We start from the raw sequence: 25,828 nt of genomic DNA on the forward strand, positions 1-25,828 counted from the left end.
ATAGAGTTATTGTTTGTGTCTAGAGAGAGATGAAACAGGAGCTCCCTCAAACACCTACAGGCCCAGGCAGGAGCCTCGTCAGTCTTCGGTCCCGCGCACGCGCCGAAGCCAAAGGGCCTCCATCCGGGACTTTCTTCCTCCCTCCCTCTCTCCGGAGAGCTCCGTTTCCACCTATCAGAGGGGAGAGAGGCTCCCTGGCCATGCTGGGCGGCCTGGGATTGGCTGCGCAGAGGCGGGCCCGGAAGGGAGGGCGGGGAGTCCGTGGCGGGAAGATTCGGATGCCTGGGATTGGAGCCCGGGCGGGGCGGGCGCTTCAACGGCCCGGGGCGCGCGGGCGAGAGGGCGGGGGCGGGGCCTGGTCAACGGCCTTCTCCTCGGCCGAGCGCGCGCCGGGCGAGGGGCTGCCATGGAGCCGGGGGCGCCGCGAGGGAAGAAGGGCCGAGGGGGGAGCAGGATGCTCCGCGGCGACGGAGACGAGCCCGGCTGGGAGGCGGCGGCGGCGGGCGGAGGCGGCGGCAGCAGTAAAAAGCCCAAGTTTGTGAGTAGCCTGAGGCAGCTCTGGGCTCCCGGGAGCCTCTCCTTCCCTCCCCAAGGCCCGTCTTCGGAAAACACCTCTTTTTGAAAAACAACAACGCGCACCTGATTTCCCTCCCCCCCCCCCTTACGCTGCCCAGGAACTTTCCTTCGGAACTGGCTGCCTCTCGAGGTCCAGGAGGCGCCTTGACTCTTGACTGCAGCTGCCGAAAAAGAGAATTGGTTAGACAAGCCACCCACAGGCTGGGAAAGTTAGACCAACTCTGAATGCTGTGCATTTTTCTGGGTTTTCTTTTTGTAAACCGCTTTAAGGGTGAGGTTTTTTAATATATAAAAAAACTGTAACTAGGATATTTAAACAAAAGCTCAATGAAGGCTTTTTCTTTCAGCATGAGGCCAATAGGGAGAAGGGTGTTCAGGCGTCTCTAGAGATGCTGCCGGGCCGAGGGTTTCAGACTTTCTGAGTCCCTTGATGAACCACGTTCTTTCTGCAGCTCCCCTGTGGGGAAAGATGCCCCAAGCCTCAGAAGCCCAGTCTGGTCCCCCCTTGCCTGCAGAGCCAGCAGCCCCTCATCCCTTTCCAAACATCCTTCTTTTGGGGAGTGTTTCCTCAGCCTCCTCTCCCCTCTTCTTAGGGAAGCTGCCCCGGTCTCTGAGCCACCCGCCCTCTGCCCCAAAGAGAGGTGCCTCCTCGCGACATCCCACTGGGGCCGTCAGAAGAGGATGTCCCCAGCCTTAGTAGCCCAACGGAGACTGGCTGAAAGAGAATGTGAGGCCAGCATCTTACCTTGAGTGGCGGCAGCTGGCGCCGCTGGGCCTGCATGGCGGAAAGGCTCCTCTTCAGGGCTGGACACTCAGCTCTCAGGCAGGCCTTGCACACAGCAAGCACAAGAAAGGCCAGCACTGCACCTGTCTGTCTGCCTGTCCAGCCTCCCACTTGTCTGTCCATTCCCAACAGCAAGGGCTGGCAGACTGGCTGGGCTCCCTCATCCACTTGCTTGCTTCCTCTGCTGCTGGCAACCAGCACCCCCTGGCCAGCCCCAGAGCCAGGGCTGCTGCAACAAACAGCCATGCAAGCCTTTGGGAGGCAGAGATGCAATAGGGCATCAGAGGAGGGAGGGAAGGAAGGAAAGAGAGATGGAGGCCAGTGTTGCCCACGGCACACCTGACCAGCATTCAAGGCACACTGGTTGATAACCACTGCCCTAGGGTGTTTTATTCTGATACTGATAAAGGGGACTCTTAGCCACAAGTTCATACAGAGTTCGCAGGGAAGGGATGGTTGTCTCCTTATCTGCTAGCTTTTCTGGGCATAAGCAGGTTTAAAAAAGGGGGGCAGCAGGGGCAGTTCTTCTTCACTTACTGCCACTCAAGCCAAGCCAAGGAGGCCAGGGACTTGTGGATGTTCCATGGAATGGGTTCTTGAGGTTGTCTAGTGGGGTATCATCAGGATTACCTCCACATTTACAGAGACCAATATGATGATGGAAAGTGAAGGAATATTGCTTGCATAGTGAAATTATACCTAGAATTTCTTTGCTAATTTTTGGTAGACTATCTGAACTGCATTAAGAGCTTGTTTCTTTATTTACAGCATTTGCACATCAAGACACTGACAGATGATGTGGTAAGATTATTTTGCTTTTAGTCTGCTGTGACTAATTGTATGTTTTACCACACAGATAACGGGAACTTGCTTTGTAAAATAAACACTTTTTGTCATTCAGATTTGGCACTTAACTGAAATGCAGTAACTCACTTCAGATGTAATGCCAAATAATGATTTTGTGTTACATGAACTTGCCTAGGGCTAATGTGCTGTCCCCCTGCCCATAATGCCATCTCATATTTTTTCTTTAGTTAATGGGTAAGTGAACCAATAAATGGATAAATGTGAGTAAGAAATAATAACAATAAAAACTATAACATCCTACAATTGGCATCCTACAATTTGCTGTGGCAAGTTTGCTTGTAAACTAGAATTGGGAATTAAATGTTTGGTTGTAAATAATAGTTTGCCCAGATTGGATGTAGTGATAAACTATAGTTTTTAACAAAACAAGTATAGGAGGAATAAATGGGTATCCTAAGCATTGTTCATGCAAACCATGCCAATAAATTGAGTGTGCCATTGGTTAACTATGCTTTAACCATGCTTCCACACTTATGAAAGAGATGTCCTGTTTATTGTGTTTTGGCTGGAATTCTCCATTACAGTGGTGCCCCGCAAGACGAATGCCTCGCAAGACGAAAAACTCGCTAGACGAAAGAGTTTTCCGTTTTTTGAGTCGTTCCACAAGACGAATTTCCCTATGGGCTTGCTTCGCAAGACGAAACGTCTTGCGAGTTCTTGCGAGTTTGTTTCCTTTTTCTTAAAGCCGTTAATAGCCGCTAAGCCGCTAATAGCTGTGCTTCGCAAGACGAAAAAACCGCAAGACGAAGAGACTCGTGGAACGGATTAATTTCGTCTTGTGAGGCACCACTGTATCTATTCAGCTAACAACTTTCTACGTCTGGGAGGTCAGAGTTATAGATGACAGTCCTGGGTCCTACCTTATTTTTAGGTATTTTGCATTGCAAGATTTTGCTGCAGGAATGTATTTAGGGGTCCTATTAACTTCTTTGGGCATGATACTAAATTATAGTTTAGAATTATGTGTATGAGCCTAAGTTTACTTCAGGCTTGCATTCCAAATCACCTTTCTAGTACTGCTGTGAGGAGATTGGAAGCTTTAACTTGTGTGTCCAGTCAACTGCTTATTTAATTATTTTAGAACCCTAAACTGTAGTTTATATTTAGTTTGGTTTGTTGAATAAAGCTATTGCTGATTAGGCAGAGAGTTGCATAATCCCAGTATCACCATACTAATGTACATTTTTGTTGTTGAAGACCGCCACATGTGGTTGGATATGCCACAGCAGCAAATTGCAAAGTATGGGCAGGGGTATAAGGAATATGGCAGTTTTTAAAGTACACTTGTGCCATGTTGTTCAGGACTTTATATACTTACCTTGATAGCATGCTTGGTAGCATGTTGACATACAACACAGGTGTCAGTAGCTAATGCCCAATAACATCTAGACTACAGAATTCTTCAGTGGCTGCAGCTTACAAACCAGCTTCAAGGGTAGCTCTCAAAAGGGTGAGTTACAATACTTTATATTCAGGGCTAGTGATGCATGAACCCATGCAGCCAAACTATGCGAATCCAATAATGGTTGCAGCTGATGTACCAAACGATGCTGGTAAAATGCGGTTGTAGCTACTGAGGTAACCTGAACCTCAAGTGACAAAGCTGGGAGTACCCATAAACTAGGTACCTGGTATATCAGACAAAGTACAACCTGGCTCGTCCAGGCTCAGTCCTGTAATATCAAACCAAAGTTTAGTGTTTGTCTAAGCAAAGCCACAATGAGTCGGAGTCACCTAATGATGGTAGGAATGAAATAGTACTAGGTATACAACATTTTTTTAAAAAAATGTTTTTGCTTTTTTGTATTTCAGTGCTACTGTAAAGAGATACTACTGATTCCGTGTATAAGAAGTATTTTTAGGATGCACTGTGTATATTATGAACTTTAGACATATTCATTTTTAGTTCTTGTTCAGTTTGATAGATTTTCAAGTATACGAATTCCTGGGAGCAAAAAAGATCGACCAACTATAATGAATCTGAAACAATTGCATTCTACAACCAGCAGCTGGCCTACATCTACAGATTTGGATGACTTCATTCCTAATCCTTTATCAGACGGGGAGATCCTATCACTATTTGAAAAAATGATGGTAAGAGAAATTGTTCAATTGGCTATGAAGGTGTAATGATATCTTAAACAGAATACTAAAGTTCCCACTATGCTATTGGGTTTCTCTTTCTGCACAATAAAAGCACTGTTAAAGTTATATTTGCACACTCATTAAAAAATGGTTCAACTAGTTGTGTGTGAATTTTAGCAGTGGCAGATAGTATTACAGTCCATTATATGAATGGCTCTCTTCTACTAAGAATCTTGCCTGTTGATATAGCCTTGTCCACTTATGGCACCAGCTTAATTTTCATATTATTCCATAAGGGTGAATGGTACCTTTCAAAATAGTTATGGCAAAGATTATACTAGTACCATTACTCTTGTTTTATATATGCGACAAAAATATTTTTGACTATTTTTTCTTGAAAAATCGACGAGAGCAATTTATAAATGAGCAGCAATAATGAAGGAAATGGTTACCAATAAATCATATATATTAGTAAACCCTAAATTGCATCTTTCTATAATTTCTACTAGTCCCAACTAATAATAATTAATAATAGTAATTTATTATTTGTACCCTACCCATCTGACTGGGTTGTCCTTGCCACTCTGAGCGGCTTTCAGCGTATATACATTGTAAAACATAGTAAAACATTAATCCTTGAAGAGCTTCCCTATGTAGTGCTGCCTTCAGATGTTTCCTAAATGTTATATAATTACTCATCTCCTTAATATATGATGGGATGGCATTCCACAGGGTGGGCGCCACTCCCAAGAAGGCCCTCTGTGTGTTTCCCTGTAACTTCACTTCTTGGAGTGAGGGAGCCGCCAAAAGGCCTCAGTGCTGGATCTCTGTGTCTGGGCTGAGTGATGGGGGTGGAGACGCTCCTTCAGGTATACAGGGCCAAGGCTGTTTAGGGCTTTAAAGGTCAGCACCAACACTTTGAATTATGCTCGGAAATGTACTAGGAGTCAATGTAGGTCTTACAGAACGGGTGTTATATGGTTCTGGTGGCCACGCCCAGTCGCCAGTCTAGCTGCCACATTCTAGATTAATTGTAGTCTCCGAGTTACCTGCAAAGGTAGTGTTGCGTAGAGTGCATTGCAGTAGTCCAAGTAGGAGATAACCAGTGCATGTACCAGTGCACAGTGCACAGACAGGCAGGGTCTCAGCCAGCATACCAGATGGAGCTGGTAGACAGTCGCCCTAGACACAGAATTAACCTGTGACTTCATGGACAGCTGTGAGTCCAAAATGACTCCCAGGCTGCGCACCTGGTTGTTCAGAGACACAGTTACCCCATTCAGGACCAGGAAGTCCCCCTTTCCCCCCAGAAACATTACTTCTGTCTTGTTGGGATTCAACTTGGGTCCATTAGCCGCCATCCATCCTCCAACTGCCCCCAGAAACTCACACACGACATTCCCTGCACTTCACTGGTTCCAATTTAAATGAGAGGTAGAACTTGGTATCATCCACATCTTCATTTTCACTGTAGCTGAGCTGAGCTCACAGTCCTTCAACACAAAAATCCACTCCAGGTTAATCTAATCTTTCTACATTTCAATAGTTAATAGGATCATTTTGTTGCTTTTGTTAAATAAAAAAATCCTAGCAATCTACAGCAAATAACTCAGGATTTGCCAGCATATTCTAATGAACCTTTTATTCATTCCTGGTTTATGGTAAGGTGATTTTGTTTGTAGAAGGGGGGTAAATCATAGTATGTAATGTCTGTTTTGCCTTTTCCCCTTAGGAAGATATGAATTTAAATGAAGATCGGAAGGCACCATTGAGAGAGAAAGATTTCAGTACCAAAAAAGAAATGGTGGTGCAATATATTAGTACTGCTTCTAAAGTGGTAAGCACTCTTGAGTGGAGTGGGTGTTTGGGTGGGAGAAAAACTAACAGATATTAAGAGATCGATGCAAATCAAGGAAAACACTACTTTTATCAGCAACTGCAATCACAGCTCCCAACAAGTACAGTCCAGTTCATGCCAGATTGCATGTTATTTAGTTAAGATATTTATATACCACTTATTCACATTTCTAAGTGGTGTAAATAAAAACAATCCACAGAAAGTGGGACAATAGAATGATAAGACTTTATCATGAAACCAAACATCACCTTAAAATAAGTGCTAGAACAAGAAAGTCTGAGTCAAGTGTCTGAAGTTCAGCAAGGAAGGCACTCAGCTGGGAGGGAGTTCACAGCCTTGGGTCCACTATGCTTAATTCATAACTTTGGTTAGTTATGAGCTGCATATCTGAGCCACGGGGGACCACTGACAGAGACTCACTCAAAGATCTCAGTGTTTGGGCCTGGATATAAGGGATTATGGACTCGTATTGTTACAAATTAACTTTGTAAATTAACGCACAAACCTTGAACCTGGACCGGTTAAATATGGACAGCCAGTGCTTGCTTTTAAGCACTGGAATTATGTGCTGGTACTGTTACGATATAGAAGCAATGCAGCTGCAAACTGCTAGCTTGAAAAGTAAACATGCTGGGAATGTTGTGACTGTCCGTGGGAAACAGAGGGACAGTCAGCTCACAGTGCAATGCACCGGAATTAGCTCAGAGTGTAATATGAGCTCTTCCTCTTGCTCTTGTACAGGAAGTACAGGAGGTGTTTGTCACTCGACTGCTGGAGCTTGAAGAGAGCAGTCATGTTTTCTGTAATGCTGCAAAGACAGGAATAAAAGCATGTAAATACGTTTCTGTCTATCTCCTTTTCCCTGCCGGGAGAGCAGGAGGGAGGGGTGTGTTCTTCCCACGCTGAGAAGAATCGCCTATCGAGACCTAGCCTGGATCTTGCTGGGGTATGCAGTCAGGGAGGTCAACGGGAGACCAAGCCGGGTGCCTGGGAGTGTTGCCAGTTACTCCCGATATAGGCTTGATTTCCGACAGGTACATCAACAGACCAGACTAGCCGCAGCATTTTGCATCAGCTGGAGCTTCTGAACCAGGCACAGGGTAGCCCCACATAGAGAGCCTTGCAGTAATCAAGTTTTGAGGTTATCAATTCATGAATTTCCACAGCTAGGCTAACCCTATTGGTAGGAGGAGGAGGAGGAGTTTGGATTTGATATCCCGCCTTTCACTCCCTTTAAGGAGTCTCAAAGCGGCTAACATTCTCCTTTCCCTTCCTCCCCCACAAAAAACACTCTGTGAGGTGAGTGGGGCTGAGAGATTTCAGAGAAGTGTGACTGGCCCAAGGTCACCCAGCAGCTGCATGTGGAGGAGCGGAGACGCGAACCCGGTTCCCCAGATTACGAGACTACCGCTCTTAACCACTACACCACACTGGCTCTCAGTACACTATCTATAGTTGGTAAAAGGGACTCTTGGCTATTTAGGCTACTATTAAATCTGAATGTAAGTTTGTTAGTTCTGCTATTTTTAGAAAATGAAAACAGTGCCTCTTTCATTTAAATGAAGTATGAATGATTTGCAACACTTTATCTATCAAACAGGTGTGTTTCATTTTCATCTGATGAATTGCTTTAGTTTGCCCAGTAACTATCAGTCATGGCAATTTAGTTTGTTTGGGTAGGACAAGGCAGAAAGAAGCAACCCTTGAAAGAAGAGAGGTCAAAGCTGTTCAGTACACAGGTTCCTAGGTTGCCTATTTCTACTACCTAGGAATGGAGTGGATTCAGCCTTTAATTCCAATTTGGCCTTGCTCCCTGAAATGGTGCTCTCACAGATGTCTTAGTGGAAACCAGGGCCAAAAGTAAAGATCTCCTCTCAAAAAGAAAGGGAGAAAAAAGAAAAGAGGCTAGATTAAGATCTAGGGAATACCCAAGTTGTAAACCCTCATGTGCCCAGAGACCTATTTACATGAAGAAGAAGAAGAGTTTGGATTTGATATCCCGCCTTTCACTCCCTTTAAGGAGTCTCAAAGCGGCTAACATTCTCCTTTCCCTTCCTCCCCCACAACAAACACTCTGTGAGGTGAGTGGGGCTGAGAGACTTCAAAGAAGTGTGACTAGCCCAAGGTCACCCAGCAGCTGCAGGTGGAGGAGCGGAGACGCGAACCCGGTTCCCCAGATTACATGACTACCGCTCTTAACCACTACACCACACTGGCTCTCAGTGTCCTTATAGGCCCCTCCTCTCCAAAACACAGGGGATTCATAAGGTTTGAAAGACAAACCAGTATTGGTAAAGACTCTTCAATTCAGTTAGCTTCCAGAATCTTTTCAAAATGAACAACCTGTGCCTTAAAGGCATTTACATTTATCTATATTCAGAACTGCATCAGGTTCCCCTGCCGTGCAAAGTCCCACTAGGACCTGGAGAATACCTTAACCTGTCTTCAACAATATGGCTTCCTGATAAACTGGCAAAAGAGCCGCCTTTGCCCCTTGCTGCAGATCCAGCATCTGGAGGCTACTATGGATATAGCATCCGGGGGAAACTATAAATACAGTAACCTTTGCTCATGAAATCCATACGGCTTTTGTTGCATTTTTTAAAAGCTGCTGCAAAGGGCTGGGCATCATTCTGCTGGCTTGATGCAGTTGTGGCCACAGTGTATTAGATAAGTATTCATTTTTTAAAATATAGAATTGAATATGTTTGTATTGAGATTTAATTTTAAATTGTATACTGCTCAGTATGCAGGTGGGTAATGACACGTTTCAGTTTTTTCTGTACTGCAGGTCCCCCAGCACATGCCAAGCTAGCATGTTTGGGAGGATACATTAGGGAGGCACTTGCAGATGATTAGTGTATTTGTTCTTAGAGTGAGTACCCAATCTAGTAGTTTTAAAAGTGTTAGTGACCATTATGTGTTGCTTTATGGTTAGTTGTTTTTAGTTAATTTTATGTAACTTCCGTACCCCAACCTGGAATCTATTGTAATGTAGGGCAGGCTATAAATACATTTTTTATTTTAAAAAAATACTGCTTGTATAAATGTAAGGAGATAGTTAACTTTAGACATGTAATGCTCTCCAAGTAATCCTATGTACCATGTGTAATTGCTTAATTTTTATGATCAGCTAGATATAATTTTAAATTATCATTTATTTTATTGCATCTATATTCCAGCTTTCTAAGTTATACATTCTTCATATTTTATGATTTTAAACTAGCTAGAAAATTGCTTTAGTTAAATACTGAGTTTCTCTAAAAGTTAGTAGTTTAATGAGATGCTTGTGAATTGTAACTGGTAAAATGCAGTGAACTGAGATATTGAGCAAGTATTACTTTCCTTGCAGGGGTGCCTCAAGAGTAGCAAGCAGATTTCACCACAGGAGTTCATATATGAACTGAAATCAGGAACAGTAGATGAAAAACTTGTCGGTTGCTTAGAATCCCTCCGCGTGTCATTGACTAGCAATCCTGTCAGGTAATTCAAGTAGTTCAAAAGTTGTTCTTTTTTCTTTTAAAAAAAAAGTGTGTTGCTGTATTTCTATATGACCATCTTCCTTCAGTAAACAAAAAGCAAATTAGTAAAATTTTATAAGGTGTTGTCTTTTACCAGGTGTGTTTATGACTTTGTTTAAGGTAGAGTTTCTCCAGAATCTCGATCTCTGAATATCAGTGGCAGTCACTTTCCTCCAAATGCCTTTCCTAGATGTCTTGTTGTTTTCCCCCTGTAAATATATACAAGTGGTATTAGAAATATGAAGTTGCATGTCTAATATTTTTGCTGAAGTTGTAGGGATAGCAGAATTGGACTTTAAAGTAGGAACAAGTGACTACAGTTTGTGTTGTGATCCAGAGAAAAGATGGTGCTTTTGTTTTATAGCAGCTCAATGATTCTCCCGTGTGTGCATTGCTATGCTGCTCGTGTACTTCATCTGTGTTGCTCATTCACTGGATACTAAATTAATCTCCATATCATTATGATGTTGCCAAAAGGTCTCTTGAACTAAAATTAGAATTTGATTAAATCAACAGTTTTAATACTAGCTGTAGTGTTTTATGGCAATGTCTACATATAAATTGTTTAGAGTCATTTATGAACACTAAATGTTCACACATTTCAGAACTTATTCTCTAGCATTGTCTACGCACCTTTTCAAGGCCCTTTCTGTGTCAACTGTTTGTGTCCCACAGTAGGGCTACTGAGAAGAGATGTGGAGCAGAGCTGCAATATTAATGCCGCATGATCAGCATTCTTACTATAAAGAATGCATCCTCCTTATCTATGTGCAGATAAGTTGATACCAAACAGCAGTAAACAAGTTGGGAAATGATATATGAAACACACATCCCTCTCTCAAATATCATACAGGTTGCCTGCAAGTTCTTTGCCTATTTTTGGTTTTTTCTTTTGGTACCAAACATTAGCTCATGAACAGCAGTCAGGGTATGTACTGTAATTGAACAGATGTATTCCCTTGCATAGTTTGCTGCTGTTGGAAACTAACTTGCCCAAGACCCACTATTATATTGGAAACAATTAGCAACGTCTGATAATTGCCTTGCACAAAAAACAGGCTGTGGAAGCCCCAGCCCAGATTGTGACTGCAGCATAGGATAGAGACGTTGTGCTCTGCTTTCTTGCAGCGAAATATCTCAGCTTAGCTGTGACTTGCCATGCTTGGGAAAAAATGTATGCTCACATGGAGGAAATAGTATTTGTGGGAGGAAGGGACACATTTAAGTGGAGAAGATGGTGTGGGTTAACCCCCACTGTCCCACATCATAGTCCTGGACTGGATTACAAGCTCTACAGCCCCCATAAAGAAAGAAAATAAATAAATAAATAGTTGAGCTGGGAGATGTAAACCTGACATCTTTTTCTCAAAACCAAGACTAACATTCCAATCTAGAAATCAAACTGGCCTGCAAAAATCTGTGTCTCCTGGTTTGTGGGTGTCTTGCTGCCCACCACACGGAAAGGATTCTGAGCTCTTGACGCTCTTGACGCTATTTTTATATAACTATAGTAATTGCTTGAAATAAAAGGTCACCTAATGGATACAATATTCAAAATATATTTTTCACCACCTCTTAATACTTGCAGTTGGGTCGAGAACTTTGGATATGAAGGACTTGGATTACTACTGGACATCTTGGAAAGATTGGTTGAAGCAAAGCAGTAAGTTTTTTTCTACAAATATACAGTCTAGGCCTGGGTGATGTGTTGATTCATCGCCCAAAACCAGTTTTGAAACCTGCATTGCGGCAATGATTTCACAATTTTAGGCCAGGCAATATACCATGAATGCCAGTAGGTGTTGCCAGCGTTTCAGGCATGGCCTCCTCAATCCTCAGTGAGCCCAGCAGGGCCACTCAAGACCCGCTCCCTCCCTCCACAGCCCAGCCAGCCATCCCCAAAGATACTGGAGTGGGGTTGGGGGTGGCAGCGTGCTTGCACCTACCTCTTGTGCTTTGTGCTGTGCTCGCTGCTTGCCCGCCCATCATTTCTTCGGCTGAGCAAGTGGGCTGTTCCTCCATCCCTTCTGCCTCACACCTGGTGCCTCCTGCAAGCCCCTGTGATGGGAGCATGTGGGGAACAGCAGTAGCAGCAGCGCTGGCTCCTTTTCCTCATCTCCGGCCCTGTACCTTCATGGTTGATTGGTGGTGGCGGTGCCCATTTCCCTTCAAGTCGCTATTTGCAAGATGGATGTAGTGGGGCTGGCTGTGGTGCTGGAGCTGTTGGGAACGCAGTGAGGTGGCAATGGCCATGGGGTAGGCTAGGAGGGAGCTGGTGTGTCTGCTTGGGGGCGGTGAGGTGCTTAGGCAAGGAGATGCTGTGCTGTCAGTGTATGCTGTCCCATTGGTGCAGATGGGAGCTGCATTGTGTAAATGAGGAATGGCTATGGAGGGTTAACTGGCTACTCTACTAAACTAGTTCAAACCACTTTGAAGTCCTCCTTCCTCCTCATTTTCAGACATTGTGATATATCACTATATTGTAATGCTCTGCTGGTGATGCGTCACAATGTTGAAAAGCAGATATTGCCCAGCCCTAATACACTCCTCAGTAGGAGTAGAATAGCTTGCATTATGATATAAATTTCTTGTCCTTAATTTGTTTCAGACAGGAACAAATTCTGAAGAAGTTACAGCACAAGATCATACAGTGTTTGAAGGCCTTTATGAATAATAAGGTTAGCAACATCATTTGCTTAATTATTTAAGACTGCTGTCGTATACAGTACTTGGTTACTTGGAAATAAGCCCTATTAAACTCAGTGACGCTTTCATTTCAAGAAGAAATGAAGTATAAGCACACATAACTGATACTGTTAACAGTTGTTAAGTGACATGCCAACCTTTGTCTCATATCCTTGATTCTACTGGCACTTACATAACTAGATACACAAATTAAAGCTGCAATCCTGTGTTCAGTTCTTGTTGGGGTCAATATCTGGTATGTTATGGTTTAACTATTTTCATGCCTAACAGAAAGCTATGCCTATGCCAGTGGCTTAAAAGTGCTGCAGTAGTAGTAGTGATGATGATGATGATGATGATGATGATGGAATATTCATTTCATTTCATTTCTATACTGCTTTATATTTTTAAGAAAAATGCTGCAATAGTTTCTTTTTTGCATTACATGTTAAGCATTATCTGCGAATCAAGCCAGTGAGGTGCCAAAAGATCATAGTTAATCTACAAGTTAATCTTGTAGTGTCCAATGGGGCTCCTCCCCCTTCCCCTTGTGTTTAGGATTTCAACCTCCTAGTACTAATTTAGTTTCCTCGTTAGGAGGCCTTCATGCATTTTTATGTGGTGCCAATTGGAAAAAGAAGGTAGCTTAGTCCACTGGTAGAATCAAACTTCAAAATTTACACACTGAAACTCACACATTTATTTTAAATCCAAGTCCAGTTTCCTTTCTGCAGGACAGCATTGTTTCTATATAAGACCCTACGCATGTTCCAAAAGCAGCAGAAGATACTGTATCTGTTGCACTCCCTGCTAAATATTCACTTAAAATTTAACTATGGCAGTTAGGAGTAAATCAGTTGACACATACAGAGTATATTTATGAAAAACTTTGTGCTTACACAGATAGCAGATGATGCATATGAAAATGAAACATGTAAAGGCAAAGACTGGATGTGAAACAATGGGATTGTATAAAAATACTGAATGTTGCAAATTAATCATTTGCCTATGACAGTGGTTTTCAACCTTTTTGAGTCCATGGCTCCATTGACCAACCACATTCTTTCTGTGGCTCCGCTGTGGGATACAGGAATTCCCACTTATATGGGGGTTTGTGCTGCCAAATACAACAGTTCTTTCCAAGGCTATCAGGACAAAAGGAATGAGGTGGAGGAAGGGGAACCAGAACAGTTTTATTAACAGGCATACAAAGCATTAGCAGGCATACAAAGCATAACATAAAACATACCCGACATGGGCTACTCTATCTCCCCTTCAGCTGCCCGGAACCCCAAGTAGAGCAGCAGGAGAAAAACCCCAACCGTTGGTGTCCCATCATCAGGTCCTTTGATCTGGGCAGAAGCTCACCAGGCACCTCCCACCTATGACTTTTATAGCCTGCCTTGATGCATTCAAGTGCACCTGGCATTACTCATGATTAATACAAAGCGGCTGAGAGTCTCCCACTACCTGCAGCCGGCATCCAGCCAACACTTGCAACACAGAAGAACCCAATAAACTCCTGACAGGTGAGAATCCAGCAGACCTCAAATTGGGGATGTTAAAGGAAAAGGGACATGCCACCACACTCCTCAAAATACAATTGTCTTCCGCATTTCCACTACAGGGTTGCATTCCGCCCCCCTGCTTGCATCACTTGGATGTGCGTAAGTGGGGATGTCCCCCTTCCACCCCACATGTATGATAGCACACATACAATAGCCAGGTTCTTTAAAAAACTGAGCATGCAAGACTTAGCGACAGATGTGGAAGGACACAGTGTGGCGGTATTAGGCAATTATTAGACTGCGTGTATGCCTGTAGTATACGTTTACAGTGTGTGAGTAATGTGAAGGGTGTGTATAGTGTGGCTGAGTATTACCGTATTGGCCCGAATATAAGCTGCACCTGCAAATAAGCCACACCTTTAAAATTTGGGGGAGGGGAGAAAAGAAAACTACCCAATATAAGCCACTCCCTTAAAATTCCACAGGCTCTCCCACCCGTTCCATTTTACTATATGTTTGTTTCAGCAATGTTATCGTAAAAGCCAATTTTTGCAAGGTCGTAAATTTTAGCTGCTCTTTTAACTGTTCGTGGTCAGAATTTGGAAAAGAAGTACAACTTATATTCAGGCCAATACGGTAAATATTCTGAGAATTGTAAGAGCCTAAGCAAATTTCCACTTGTGTATTCTTCCTTGTTATTTTATTCTTATTGCTATAGGGTTTTTGTATGAGTGCTTCAACAAGATACTACATGGTAGTTTTTCAGTCATTTGAATAGTGTGCAGTCCTGCCTATCTGGAATATTTGTATTTTGAAAGTGGCTAGGAGAATTGGTAAACTAATAGAAATTATTCTTTTTATAAATGGATGGCACTTGCCTACTTTCTGTTAACTATCACTTTTTGTTTTGTCTAGTATGGTTTGGAAAGAATAATGGGTGAAGAGAGAAGCTTTTCATTACTGGCCAAAGCAATTGATCCTAAACAAATCAGCATGATGACTGATATAGTTAAACTTCTTTCTGCAATATGTATTGTTGGAGAGGAAAACATGTAAGTACAGCACTGAATATCTAAGTTGGTTGGTCACTTAGAAATAAGTAGGTGAAAGTTGTTAATTGGAAATGGTTGTATTGAGACCTAAAGTTTAATCTTGAAAATACCAATACCTTGGCAGTAAGCATTTTTAAACAATGCATGGAAAGCTTTTGATGGAAAGCACACATTGTTTTGGTGGTGTTTGCAAACAAGGCTTTGCCAAGATGTACAGAATGGTGGCCTGTTTTACAAACATCTGTACAATCACAAGGGTTAAAGCTAGGGAACTGGTGCTTCGCTCTCAAAGGTGGCAGCAGCCAGAGACCATCAGTGGAGGAGGTGAGCTGTTTAGCAGGCCCTCTTCCATAACTGCTGGAATTCCTCTTAAGAAAGCCAGCCTTTTTGCACCTTTGGCTGGCAGAGGGAAAGAGCCCATCTGGGTTCAATCTACCAAGGAATTGGGGGCTATATCAAGACATGGTCCAATGGGGGGTTGTCTCTTTGTGGGAAATGGTTTCAGGAGGAGACAAGGGCAATCACACACACCCCCCCCCCCGTAACATCATCTTCTCTGGTGATGGCCTTGCTTCATTTGTTTAAAATGTTTTTTTTTTAAAAAAATTAATTGCTTTTAAATTTGTGTGTTTTTTATTTGGGTTTGTTTGTTTATATTAAGGGAGGTAAGATGTGTATGGGAAGAAAGGAACTGCGGAGAGTAGGGGGGCTCCAATTACAGTGGCTCTGGGCAAGGGGAGGTGTGGCGTAGGGGTGGGGCATGCCTGGTAAGGGGTACACTGTTTAGGCACTTTGTGACTGTGACTGTGCCAGCCCTCAGAGGCTGATGGATTCAGTTGGTTTCCAGAGGGCCCTGGTTGATGTGACTGGCTCACTTGTTGAAGCCCGGGCTGACTTGTAGAACATCCAAATGGTTCAGGCCATTGAAACAATCACACGAGTGCACTTTCCCACTTTGTAGAGCCCACTTGTGGCTCAAGTGTTCTTGGTGGTGCAGAGTGCCTTTCATTGGCTTCGACTAGTGGCCCAGCTGTACCCCTGTCAGGGCAAGAATAGCCTAACATATGTTGTCTATGCTCTGGTAATCTAGGTTAGATTATTGGAACATGTTATACATGGGGCTGCCTCTGAAGACGGTTTGGAAACTTCAGCTGGTGGGGAATTCTCCCAATTCTTCTAAACAATCTGGCCTTTTAAACTGTGGGTGGGTGGGTATTGTTTTTGTTTGTTACTAAATTGGGTATTTTTGTAGTGTAAACTACCCTGTGATCTTCGGATAAAGGGTGGCATACAAATCGTAGTAGTAGTAGTACAGTGGTACCTCGGGTTGCAGATGCTTCAGGTTACAGATGCTTCAGGTTACAGACTCTGCTAACCTGGAAGAAGTACCTCGGGTTAAGAACTTTGCTTCAGGATGAGAACAGAAATTGCGCGGCGGCGACAGGAGGCCCCATTAGCTAAAGTGATACCTCAGTTTCAGGTTAAGAACGGACCTCCAGAATGAATTAAATTCTTAACCCGAGGTACCACTGTAATAGTAATTAATAATAATAATTAATGATGATGATAATAAGTAATAATAAATAGATTATAAAGATTCCATTCCAGTTGGTAATCTTTATATAGAATTCTCTATGCATAGTCCTCCTCTAACTTGCTCTAAGGACAGTAAATAAAGAAATTGCTTTAAAATTAGTTTTATGCTATTATAATCCATTTCTTTTTATTGGTAAATATAAATTATTTATTTGGTTTTTCATGTTATAGCCTTGAAAAAATTTTGGACGCTTTGACTACAGCAGCAGAAGAGAAAAACATTGACAGATTTTGTCCCATTGTGGAAGGTCTTCAGGGGAATTCCATCCATCTGCAAGTAAATGATAAGTTTGTGTGCTTTTTTTTTATAGCAGAGGCAGCGTCTAAGGAAGACTAAAAATAAAGCTAGGATTGGGTTTATGTACCAGTTCTATTTGCAGATGGGCAGACAGTGACATTTCTGTGCAATCAATTGTATTGATTTGTGGCTCTATTATGGCTCTATTATGATGATCACTTAGGATGTCAGAGCTTATGTGCGCAACATTAGTAACATGTTGCAATCTACTGTACCACTTGGAAAAGCTACTTTTTCCTGAGACCAATAGCGATGGTTTTTTTAAAAAGCAAAACCAGAAGTTCATATTTTCCCAAGTGTTATGGAGTTGGGGGGGGGGGTTGAAGTACTGTGGAACATGTGCACTAAAAGTCTTATATGCCCAGATAACATACTTGGTCTGAAAAAATACATAGCTGAATAGTGGTTGAGCTTTTTATCTTAATGGCTAATGGTCTTTGGGGTGTTGGATTTAGAACTGCAAAAGCTTTTTTCTCCTGTTGTAAGAATGCTATGGTGTGTAGCTTACTGAACACCCACCTTCCCTTGCATTGGCAATTAACTTTAAGACAGCCTGTGTTGGTGCCAGTGGAAGGCTGTTGTTGATGCTTATTGGCTGAGCTAACCCTCTCCTCCACAGCTGCAATATATGCATATCCCCCTCTTCCAGCAATTAGGTTTGAAATTTAATAAATTTAATAAAAAGATAGATGTTTAATATAAAAAAGAAAAAAGCCAAACTGTTTTTTGAAGCCTGAGTGCTTCATGAGAGAGTATGAGAAACTGCATATGGCTTGTGCTGCATTTATTTTGAAGTATTTTATCCTGCCCTTCAACTGCACAGAGCTCCCAGAGATCAATAGCAGCACCCTCAGACTTCTGTAACAGAAAAAGAAATGGTACTGGGGGAGGAGGAAAAAAGCAAACTTGGGAGACTGCTCTTACATGCATTTTGTAATGGGTATTTGCCTATGGGTGGGTGTGCACCAGCTCCGACCTCACCTGTTTTGGCCTCGCCCATTGCAGTCATGTGGATCCTGGAAGGTTGGCTGTAAGAAAATGTGGCCCTTAGGTTGAAAAAGGTTCCCCACTCCTGATTTAAAGGAAACTTTGTACTAATGTGTAGGTTTACTGTGATGTGTGAAATTTATTAAGAATTTACACACATTGTATGTGTAGCATACAAGGTAAAAATATATATACCATATTTTTCCGTGTAGAATGTTTTTTTTTTTTTTTGCTAATTTTTTTTCTTAGTCAGAAATTGGGGGTTGTCATACATAGATGGTTAAGAAAAACACTACTTACGAGTAGCATAGGAAGCCTGGGGGTATTATTTAGGGGGGGAAGCACATACACACGATGCTCGACTAAAGCCTGCCAGGGAGAATTAGGAGGGTCACTTTTGCAGTGAGAGGTTTGCAAACAAACAAACAACCGAAAGGGCGAGAGTGCAATGTGGCTTGGAAAAGGCACTCAAGACAATGCACCAAAAAAGGGGGACGCCCCCCATACACACACACACACACACAACTGAAAGGGGGCTGAGCAGGCCCTGGAGCTGAGACCTAGGTGGGCTGCAGCTGCGGTTGCCGGCCTCCGCTGCTGCCTCCTTGCTGGTCTCGGAGGGAATCAGTCCATTAAGCTGCTGTCTGCGTTGGCTATGAATGGAGATGTGACGTGGGCCAGAGAGGCAGCCAGCAGCTCCTTGTCTCTTATGCAGTGCCTCAGTGGAGCAGCACGGCTGCCCAGGCATCTCATACTTGACGTGTTGCCATTGTCACCGCTGCTGCTCCCAGTTCCTCCAGCCTCTCCCAGTTCCTCCAGCCTCTCTTACTTTCCCCTCTTTGAATCTCTCTCACACACTCACAAACAAGACACTTCAACTCTCAGCCACAGGGTCCTACTGCCTGACAGGCTCCACTCCCAGTTTCCATTCAAAGGGCATGCACCTACTCGGCACAAAAAAAACCTGGACATTTTGGCAGATTAAAGAAACCCACTGCAGGCGCCATGAAGGCCTGTCATTTCACTTACTACTTCTGCCAACCAGTGCAGACCACTGCGGCAAGCCAGGTTAGGCAGAGCAGGAGCTCTCCATGGCACTCTAAATGAAAAAAAAAGTTGTTCTGTTTGATGTTTAAAGTACTGATTTCTTAATTTCGGGTTCAAAAAAATACAGGGCGTCTTATACACAGAAAAATACGGTATATTTTTGTAATATATGTATATATATAGAGAGAGAGAGGACATGGGTGAAAAATTAAATTGTTTTATTCATCTTTTGTTGTTTGAACTGGTAGGTTATTGGTTTATTTTGGCATACATTTCCAGATGTGTTGGTTGTGTCCTATTGAGTCTAACATATATGCAGTAGTCATCTAAAATGATTTGGATCAAAGTGGCCCAAAGTTTCATGCCAAGTGGGCTGCAAGAGTACTTTGACACGTAACCTGTAGACCACACACTGCCTTGTCACGCAGGGGGCAGGAGCAAGGCCAAAATTAGACACACACCCCCTAAGCCTTCACACTGCCTTCCCTAAGCCAGGTGCTGAGCTTTGGGAAGGAACCACAAGACTCTGGCAGTCCTAGAGCCCTCCCACCTCCTTCCCAAAGCTGGGAAAGCACTAACTAGGCTTTGGGAAGAAGGTGGGAGGACTCCTGGACCATGCCAGAGTCCTCATGCCTTCTTCCTAAAGCCCAGAATCTCCTTACCTGGCTTTGGGAAGGCAGCATGAGGGCGTGAGTGTGTCATGTTGTTGAGGGCTGCCGAAAAAGGGCTGCCCGTTGGATCACCCTGATTTAGATACTCTTTAGCAATATTTAACAAGTAGCACACTGGGTTGCATGTCATGGCGACTTGATACTCCTGCACTCTTAGTAATAAAATATCAAGTCAAAAAATATCAAGTCATAAATGGTTGTAAGCTGAGCACATGCAATTTACTATTGTTTGGTCTGTTTTCTTCTGAAATATTATTTTTCTTGCAGGTAGCCTGTATGCAGCTGATCAATGCACTAGTTACGTTTCCTGATGATTTGGACTTCAGACTCCACATTAGAAATGAATTTATGCGTTGTGGATTGAAAGAGCAAGTGCCAGTAAGTCCCCTATAGTGTGTGTGTGTGTGTGTGTGTGTGTGTGTGTGTAAGAGAGAGAGAGATAATTAATATTTAAATTAGTTTATTTTTCTTGGCTGAGGAAAAGTTGTGTTAAGCCCCTGTTGGTGTAATTTATTAAGACAGAGAATGAAAGATTACATATAAAAATTGATCCACAAATGTATAGATGAAAATGAAGTAACAATAATCTTTAGTACCAGCTTTGTTTTATGTAATGTATTCCAAATTTTAAAATATATCATTTGTTTATTTGAATAATTAATGTAAATTCTCCCAAATAAATCCCTTGCTATGTTAAAAATTGGATTTTGTTCAGAATAACTTATATTTATACACAGTCATTAATTAAGCACTATTGTATTCTCCCTTCCTGCTGCAGCAACTGAAATGCTTAAAGAATGATGCTTTGGATATTCAACTAAAAGTGTTCTGTGAACATACAGAAGAAGACATGATTGAATTTTCCCATCGTTTAGAAGATATCAGATTGGACTTTGAATATCCTTTGAAAGACGACAGAGAACCCAAAAAATTTAGACCTGGGATTGGTAGCAAGCATCCCATTGGTGATGCCTTTCTTTTTTCCATTTTAAATGGGAGTAAGAGGTGCTGATGTGGAAAATGAGAGTGTGCATGTTGTTCCAGGACTATGGGTCTGGGCGAGCAGGGAAGGCAGTTTGGGCCAAACGCATGAAGTAGCTGTGCTTAACTTACACATCTCAGCTTGGTTATTTAAATGTTGAAATTATTATAATAAATAAATTTTGCTTTGAAAGAGTAAAGTACTTGTATGGCCTAGAATACAAATTAGCTGTATCATCCTTGACCTGGATACTGAAGCAAATGATGTTTACAATGTGGTGTGGAACACTGTAAAGGACACAAGTGCAGAAGGCTATTTTCTTTCTATACTTCAGCATCTCTTGTTGATCAGAAATGACTCTTTTATAAGGTAAGGAAAACTTGCAATAGCTCCTACCTAGGTATTTATTATAAAAGATTGTATAATGTTTACCACCTGGAATTTTTCCCTGGATGTTTTTTCCCCCCCTGTGAAAAGGGAATAACTTGTGAACTGATGCAAGTTACTTAGTTTGATAAGAGGAGGAATTCCAAGGGAAACTGGGCTTTTCCTAGACTAAAGTTAAAATGGGCCATATGCTTGCCAAGGAAAGGTGGTCTTTGCTGCCAGCATATCTAAGAACCAGTTCATATATTGGAACAAGCTCACTTGTAAACAACTATTCACATGATTACCCATGGTAGCAATATAATTCTGAAAGTGACATATGAGAAAACTCTGCTCCCTTCCATTATTTTATTTTTTTAGGTAGTGCTTTTTCTCATCATGAAAGAGAAGTCTTGATTTGCAGGTGTTCCCTTCTCTGGTTACATGAGTAGATTGAGTAGTTATTTGCAAGATTGAGCTGTCTCCAATGACACATGAACTGTCACTTAGATTATGATGATAATGATTGATTCAATATATATACTACCCTTTATCAAAAGATTCCTGGGTGGTGTACAACATTTAAAATATATTCTGTGGAACATAATAATAAAAACACAATACAAAGCATAATAATAGGCAGCATAATAATAAAAAAATCATAATATCACTCCCCCTTTAACAGACCATAAATTATTTAATGACCAAAGGCTTGGGTAAAGAGAAATGTTTTTGCCTGGCATCTAAAGACATGTAGTGATGATGCCAGGCAAGCCTCTCTTGGGATAGTATTCCAGATGGGCCACCCCAGAAAAGGCCTGTTCTCGTGTTGCTACCCTCTGAACTTCTCAGAGAGGAGGGACATAGAGAAGGCCTTGGAGGACAGGTCTGGGTTGGTTCATATGGGGAGGGACGGTCCTTAGCTATTGAGGTCCTGAGCTGTGTAAGGCTTTATAGGTCAGCACCAGCACTTTAAATTGGGCCCGGATTGGCATTATATGCCCCCCAAACTGTTCTGTTTTGGTGAGCAATTGGGCCATTGTGCACCAGCTGAATTTTCCAAATCATCTTCAGAGGCAGCCACATGTATAACGCATTGTAGTAATCCACCAGCCGAAGTTGATGGAAGGCATTAGCAAGGCCACCTGGGCCTCAAGCGACAATAATGGATCTGGGAGCACCTGCAAAGTACAAACCTGCTCCTTAAAAGGGAGTGTAACCCCCGCAAGAACGGGCCTTCTCCCCTCTATTCAGTCTAGGGAACCACCACTAACAGTGCCTCAGTCTTATCTGGAATAAGCTTCAGTTTATTGGCTCTAATCCAGTCCCTTCCTGAGGGGGCAAGGCATTGGTCTAGAACACCCACTGCTGCACCTGTAGATGTAAAGGAGAAATTGAGCAGATTACCATTGACAACACACTCCAAAACCCAGGCTTCGTGTAGATATTAAGTAACATGGCGGAAAGAATTGAGCCCTGAGGGACCCTACATTGAAGGCCTCATGGTGCCAAAAAAACACTCCCAAAGCATCGCCCACTGCAGACAGCCATCCAAGTATGACTGGAACCAATGCAAAATAGTGGCCATCCACCCCCAACTCAGATAGCCTCTCCAGGAGGATACAGTGCGTGATGGTATCCCTGAAAAGTCAAGGAGGATTAACAGGGACACACTACCCCTGTCTTTCTCCTGACAGAGGTCATCATGTTATGCAAGCAGGGTGGTTTCTGTGCCAAATCCCAATTGACAATTCTAGAAAATGAGTCTCTTCTGGACTTCCCACCCTTACCTCCACAGTGTTTATACTCAAACCCTTTCTACTGCATTATATCTTCATTACAAAAAGTTTCTCTTTTACAATTTATCATTTTTCTTATACTGCTTTTATCTCGATTCCTGCCTGTGATTTCACTTGACTGTAATACTTTTTAAAATAGTCCACGAAAGTCCTCCATTCTTCTATAAAAAGTTCATCATTTTGCTCTCTTAATCTCCTTGCCATTTCTGCATAGTCCATTATTTTCAAAAGCTACTCCTCCTTTGTGGGAACTTTCTCTTCTTTCCATTTCCATGCTTATAATATTCTAGGTGCTGTTGTCACATACATAAATAATCTGGTCATCTTCTTTGGAACATACATCCCTATTATACCTATAAGAAAAGCTTCTAGTCTTTTCAGAATAGCCCATTTAAACATTTTTTTCATTTCATTACATATCATTTCCCAAAAACCTTTTGCTTTTTTACATGTCCACCACATAGGGAAGAATGACACATCTATCTGCATACATTTCCAGTATTTACATGACACATTTTTATACATATTGGCCAGTTTATTTGGCATTAAATACCACCTGTACATCATTTTAAGATACTTTCCTCTTAGTGTATAACAAAGCAGTAAATTTCATATCCTTTCCACATAACTTCTTCCAAGAAGCCATATCAATATTATGGCCTATGTCTTTAGTCCATTGTGTTATTTTTTCCTTAACCAGTTCATTTTTAGTATCCTATTCTACTAACATTTTATACATTTTAGAAATCAGTTTTTCATTACTCTCAAGCAACCCCATTAGGAAATCAGGTCTTGGTTCCATTAAACCAGTGGTTTTCAACCAGTGTGCTGTGGAACCCTGGGGTGCTTTGAATCATATGGTCAGGGGTGCCATGGGCAACACTGGCCTCTTTCCTTCCCTCCCTCCTGATGCTCTCTCACTTCTCTGCCTCCCAAAGGCTTGCACAGCTGTTTGTTGCAGCGGCCTTGGCTACAAGCTCCCGAGGCGAATGGTGCCTCTGGGGCTGGCTAGGGCATGCTGGTTGCCAGGAGCTGAGGTGGCCTCGGAGTAAGCAAGCAAGCAGGTAAGGGAGCCCAGCCCAGCCAGCCAGCCAGTCCTTCAGCCCTCACTTTTAGGAATGGACAGACTTGTGGCAGGGCAGACAGACAGGCGCCGTGCTGGCCTTTCTTGTGCTTGCTGTGTGCAAGGCCTGCCTTAGAGCTGAGTGCCCGGTGCTGAAGGGGAGCCTTTCCTCCATGCAGGAGGAAAGGCACAAGCCTCTATGAGGGATAGCAACTATGGCGGTTTCCCTTTAAGTAGATTCTTATACCTGGACCATACAACAAAAAAGCTTCTCCTTACAGTTTAATTTAAAAAGTCTTTATGGACCTTTGCTTTTTCATGCCACAGATATGCATGCCATATCATACCCTTACAGATCCAGCAATCTAGTATTTTTTTTAATATCATCCATTCCTTTATCCATGTCAAACATGCTGCATCATAATGGATGACTATGTTGGGGGAAAAAACATGCTCATTAGAGCCTTGTTTCATGTGAACATATTATTGTTCTCTTGGCCTGATTTATGTAGTGGGGCAAGACATATTATGACACTTTGGTTGTAACCAATGTAGCACTATGTAAAAGGCCCTTAGCAGTTTTCTTTTCTTCTCTGCTTTACAAATAGTCAGCTGTTACATCATTATTGCAAGTAACACTAAACAGTTCAATCTTAAATCAGATTTTGATTGTTAAAATCAAACCACATAGGACTGGCATGTATCACATGAGGCAGAATAATGCTAGGGTCATAGAAAGTAATGTTTGATCAGGCCTCCAGGCTTCAAGAGTGCTTTTTTCTGAAATGAAGTTTCTTAAAAATAAATAAAAAACCTTAACATACCACTGTAGGCTCCTTTGGGGGAAAAGCAGGATATAAATTGAATCAATATTAATAATAAACCCTGTAATATGAAACCTTTGCTTCTCAGAAGCAACATTACTTGTAGAATGAAGAACTTTCAGCTTGTTCTGCAATATGTATTTTTCTCTTTCACCTGTATAGGCCACTATATTTTAAGTTAATTGAAGAGTGCATTTCACAGATAGTCTTACATCGAAGTGGAGTAGACCCAGATTTTAGTTATCGTAAAAGACTGGATGTAGACTTCAGTCATTTAATGAGTAAGTCTTTTTATATTATTATTCTTCCTATAAAAAGCATGTTTAAAAAGATTAGCTGGTATGTGGTTAAAAGCAAACCTATTCCTCTTTAAAAAAACTGCTTAGAAAGCATAGCTGTGGGCCACAATAATGGGTCACAATTACCTTCCCACTTAACACTGTTTTCTGTGGTCTCTGATAGCTACTGGGCTTTCTAGCTGTCCTGATATCACAGCTGGCTATGTGTTGACATGTCTTATTATAAGAAGGGAGAGAAGTAATACTGGGCAACTGAGTCACCATTAAGCATTCTTCAATACTCATCTTCTGTTGATTGCTCTGACACTGCTGTGTGTGGAATGTGAGCCAAATAGAGCTCAGCCTTGGGGCAGGCTGACTAGGAGCTGAAAGCTTGCTTTTCAAATTACGTTTTAAAACCCCAAACCTTGGCTTCCTATTAGATATTTGTATTGAGCAAAAGAAAATAGAAGAACTTGAAGAGAGAGCTTCAGAATTTTCAAAAAAGGTTAGTAATTTCAGGTTGTTTTATTCAGATATGCTTAACTTTAAATGTATACATTACAATGTGTTCTGAGATGTTAATAATTCATGATTTTAAAGAGCTAAAATAGGCCTGATGCCCAAGACCTGTGATTCAAATCCAACACTTTAGTTTTAACATAAAAAGTAATCAAGTGATTTCTATTTCCTGGATTGGTGCAATCGTTTGGGAAAGGGTTGTCTAAACCTTCTTTTCCATGTCATTCTCCTGATGAAAATCCTCTCCAAACAGCTATTACAAATTCCACATGATATTTGTTCTGCGATTGTAAGGATTTGGTCTGTCAGTGGGACAGCACCTGCACTTTGAAACTCCCTGCCCATTGATATTATTATGCAGGTATATTTGCTGTACAGTAGTACCTCGGGTTAAGTACTTAATTCGTTCCGGAGGTCCATTCTTAACCTGAAACTGTTCTTAACCTGAAGCACCACTTT

The 25,828-nt window shown here is 42.2% G+C and overlaps 1 protein-coding gene across 1 annotated transcript in view; it reads left to right on the top strand.

The window, feature by feature from the left end:
- Positions 1 to 394: 394 nt before the first annotated feature.
- Positions 395 to 25,828, top strand: part of DIAPH3 (diaphanous related formin 3) — a 118,209-nt gene continuing 92,775 nt past the window's right edge. Inside the window, exons 1-14 of the mRNA XM_081002966.1 lie at positions 395 to 538; positions 2,129 to 2,161; positions 4,145 to 4,321; positions 6,045 to 6,149; positions 9,523 to 9,653; positions 11,280 to 11,354; positions 12,300 to 12,369; positions 14,800 to 14,936; positions 16,704 to 16,809; positions 19,803 to 19,913; positions 20,314 to 20,432; positions 20,770 to 20,886; positions 24,732 to 24,850; positions 25,291 to 25,355. Coding sequence (XP_080859092.1) covers positions 407 to 538; positions 2,129 to 2,161; positions 4,145 to 4,321; positions 6,045 to 6,149; positions 9,523 to 9,653; positions 11,280 to 11,354; positions 12,300 to 12,369; positions 14,800 to 14,936; positions 16,704 to 16,809; positions 19,803 to 19,913; positions 20,314 to 20,432; positions 20,770 to 20,886; positions 24,732 to 24,850; positions 25,291 to 25,355 — 1,497 coding nt within the window. The 5' untranslated portion in view covers positions 395 to 406. The remainder of the gene's footprint in view (positions 539 to 2,128; positions 2,162 to 4,144; positions 4,322 to 6,044; positions 6,150 to 9,522; positions 9,654 to 11,279; positions 11,355 to 12,299; positions 12,370 to 14,799; positions 14,937 to 16,703; positions 16,810 to 19,802; positions 19,914 to 20,313; positions 20,433 to 20,769; positions 20,887 to 24,731; positions 24,851 to 25,290; positions 25,356 to 25,828) is intronic.

Source organism: Podarcis pityusensis (assembly GCF_964106645.2).
Source record: "Podarcis pityusensis genome assembly, chromosome: 4".
In the NCBI taxonomy this organism is placed as follows: Eukaryota; Metazoa; Chordata; class Lepidosauria; order Squamata; family Lacertidae; genus Podarcis; species Podarcis pityusensis.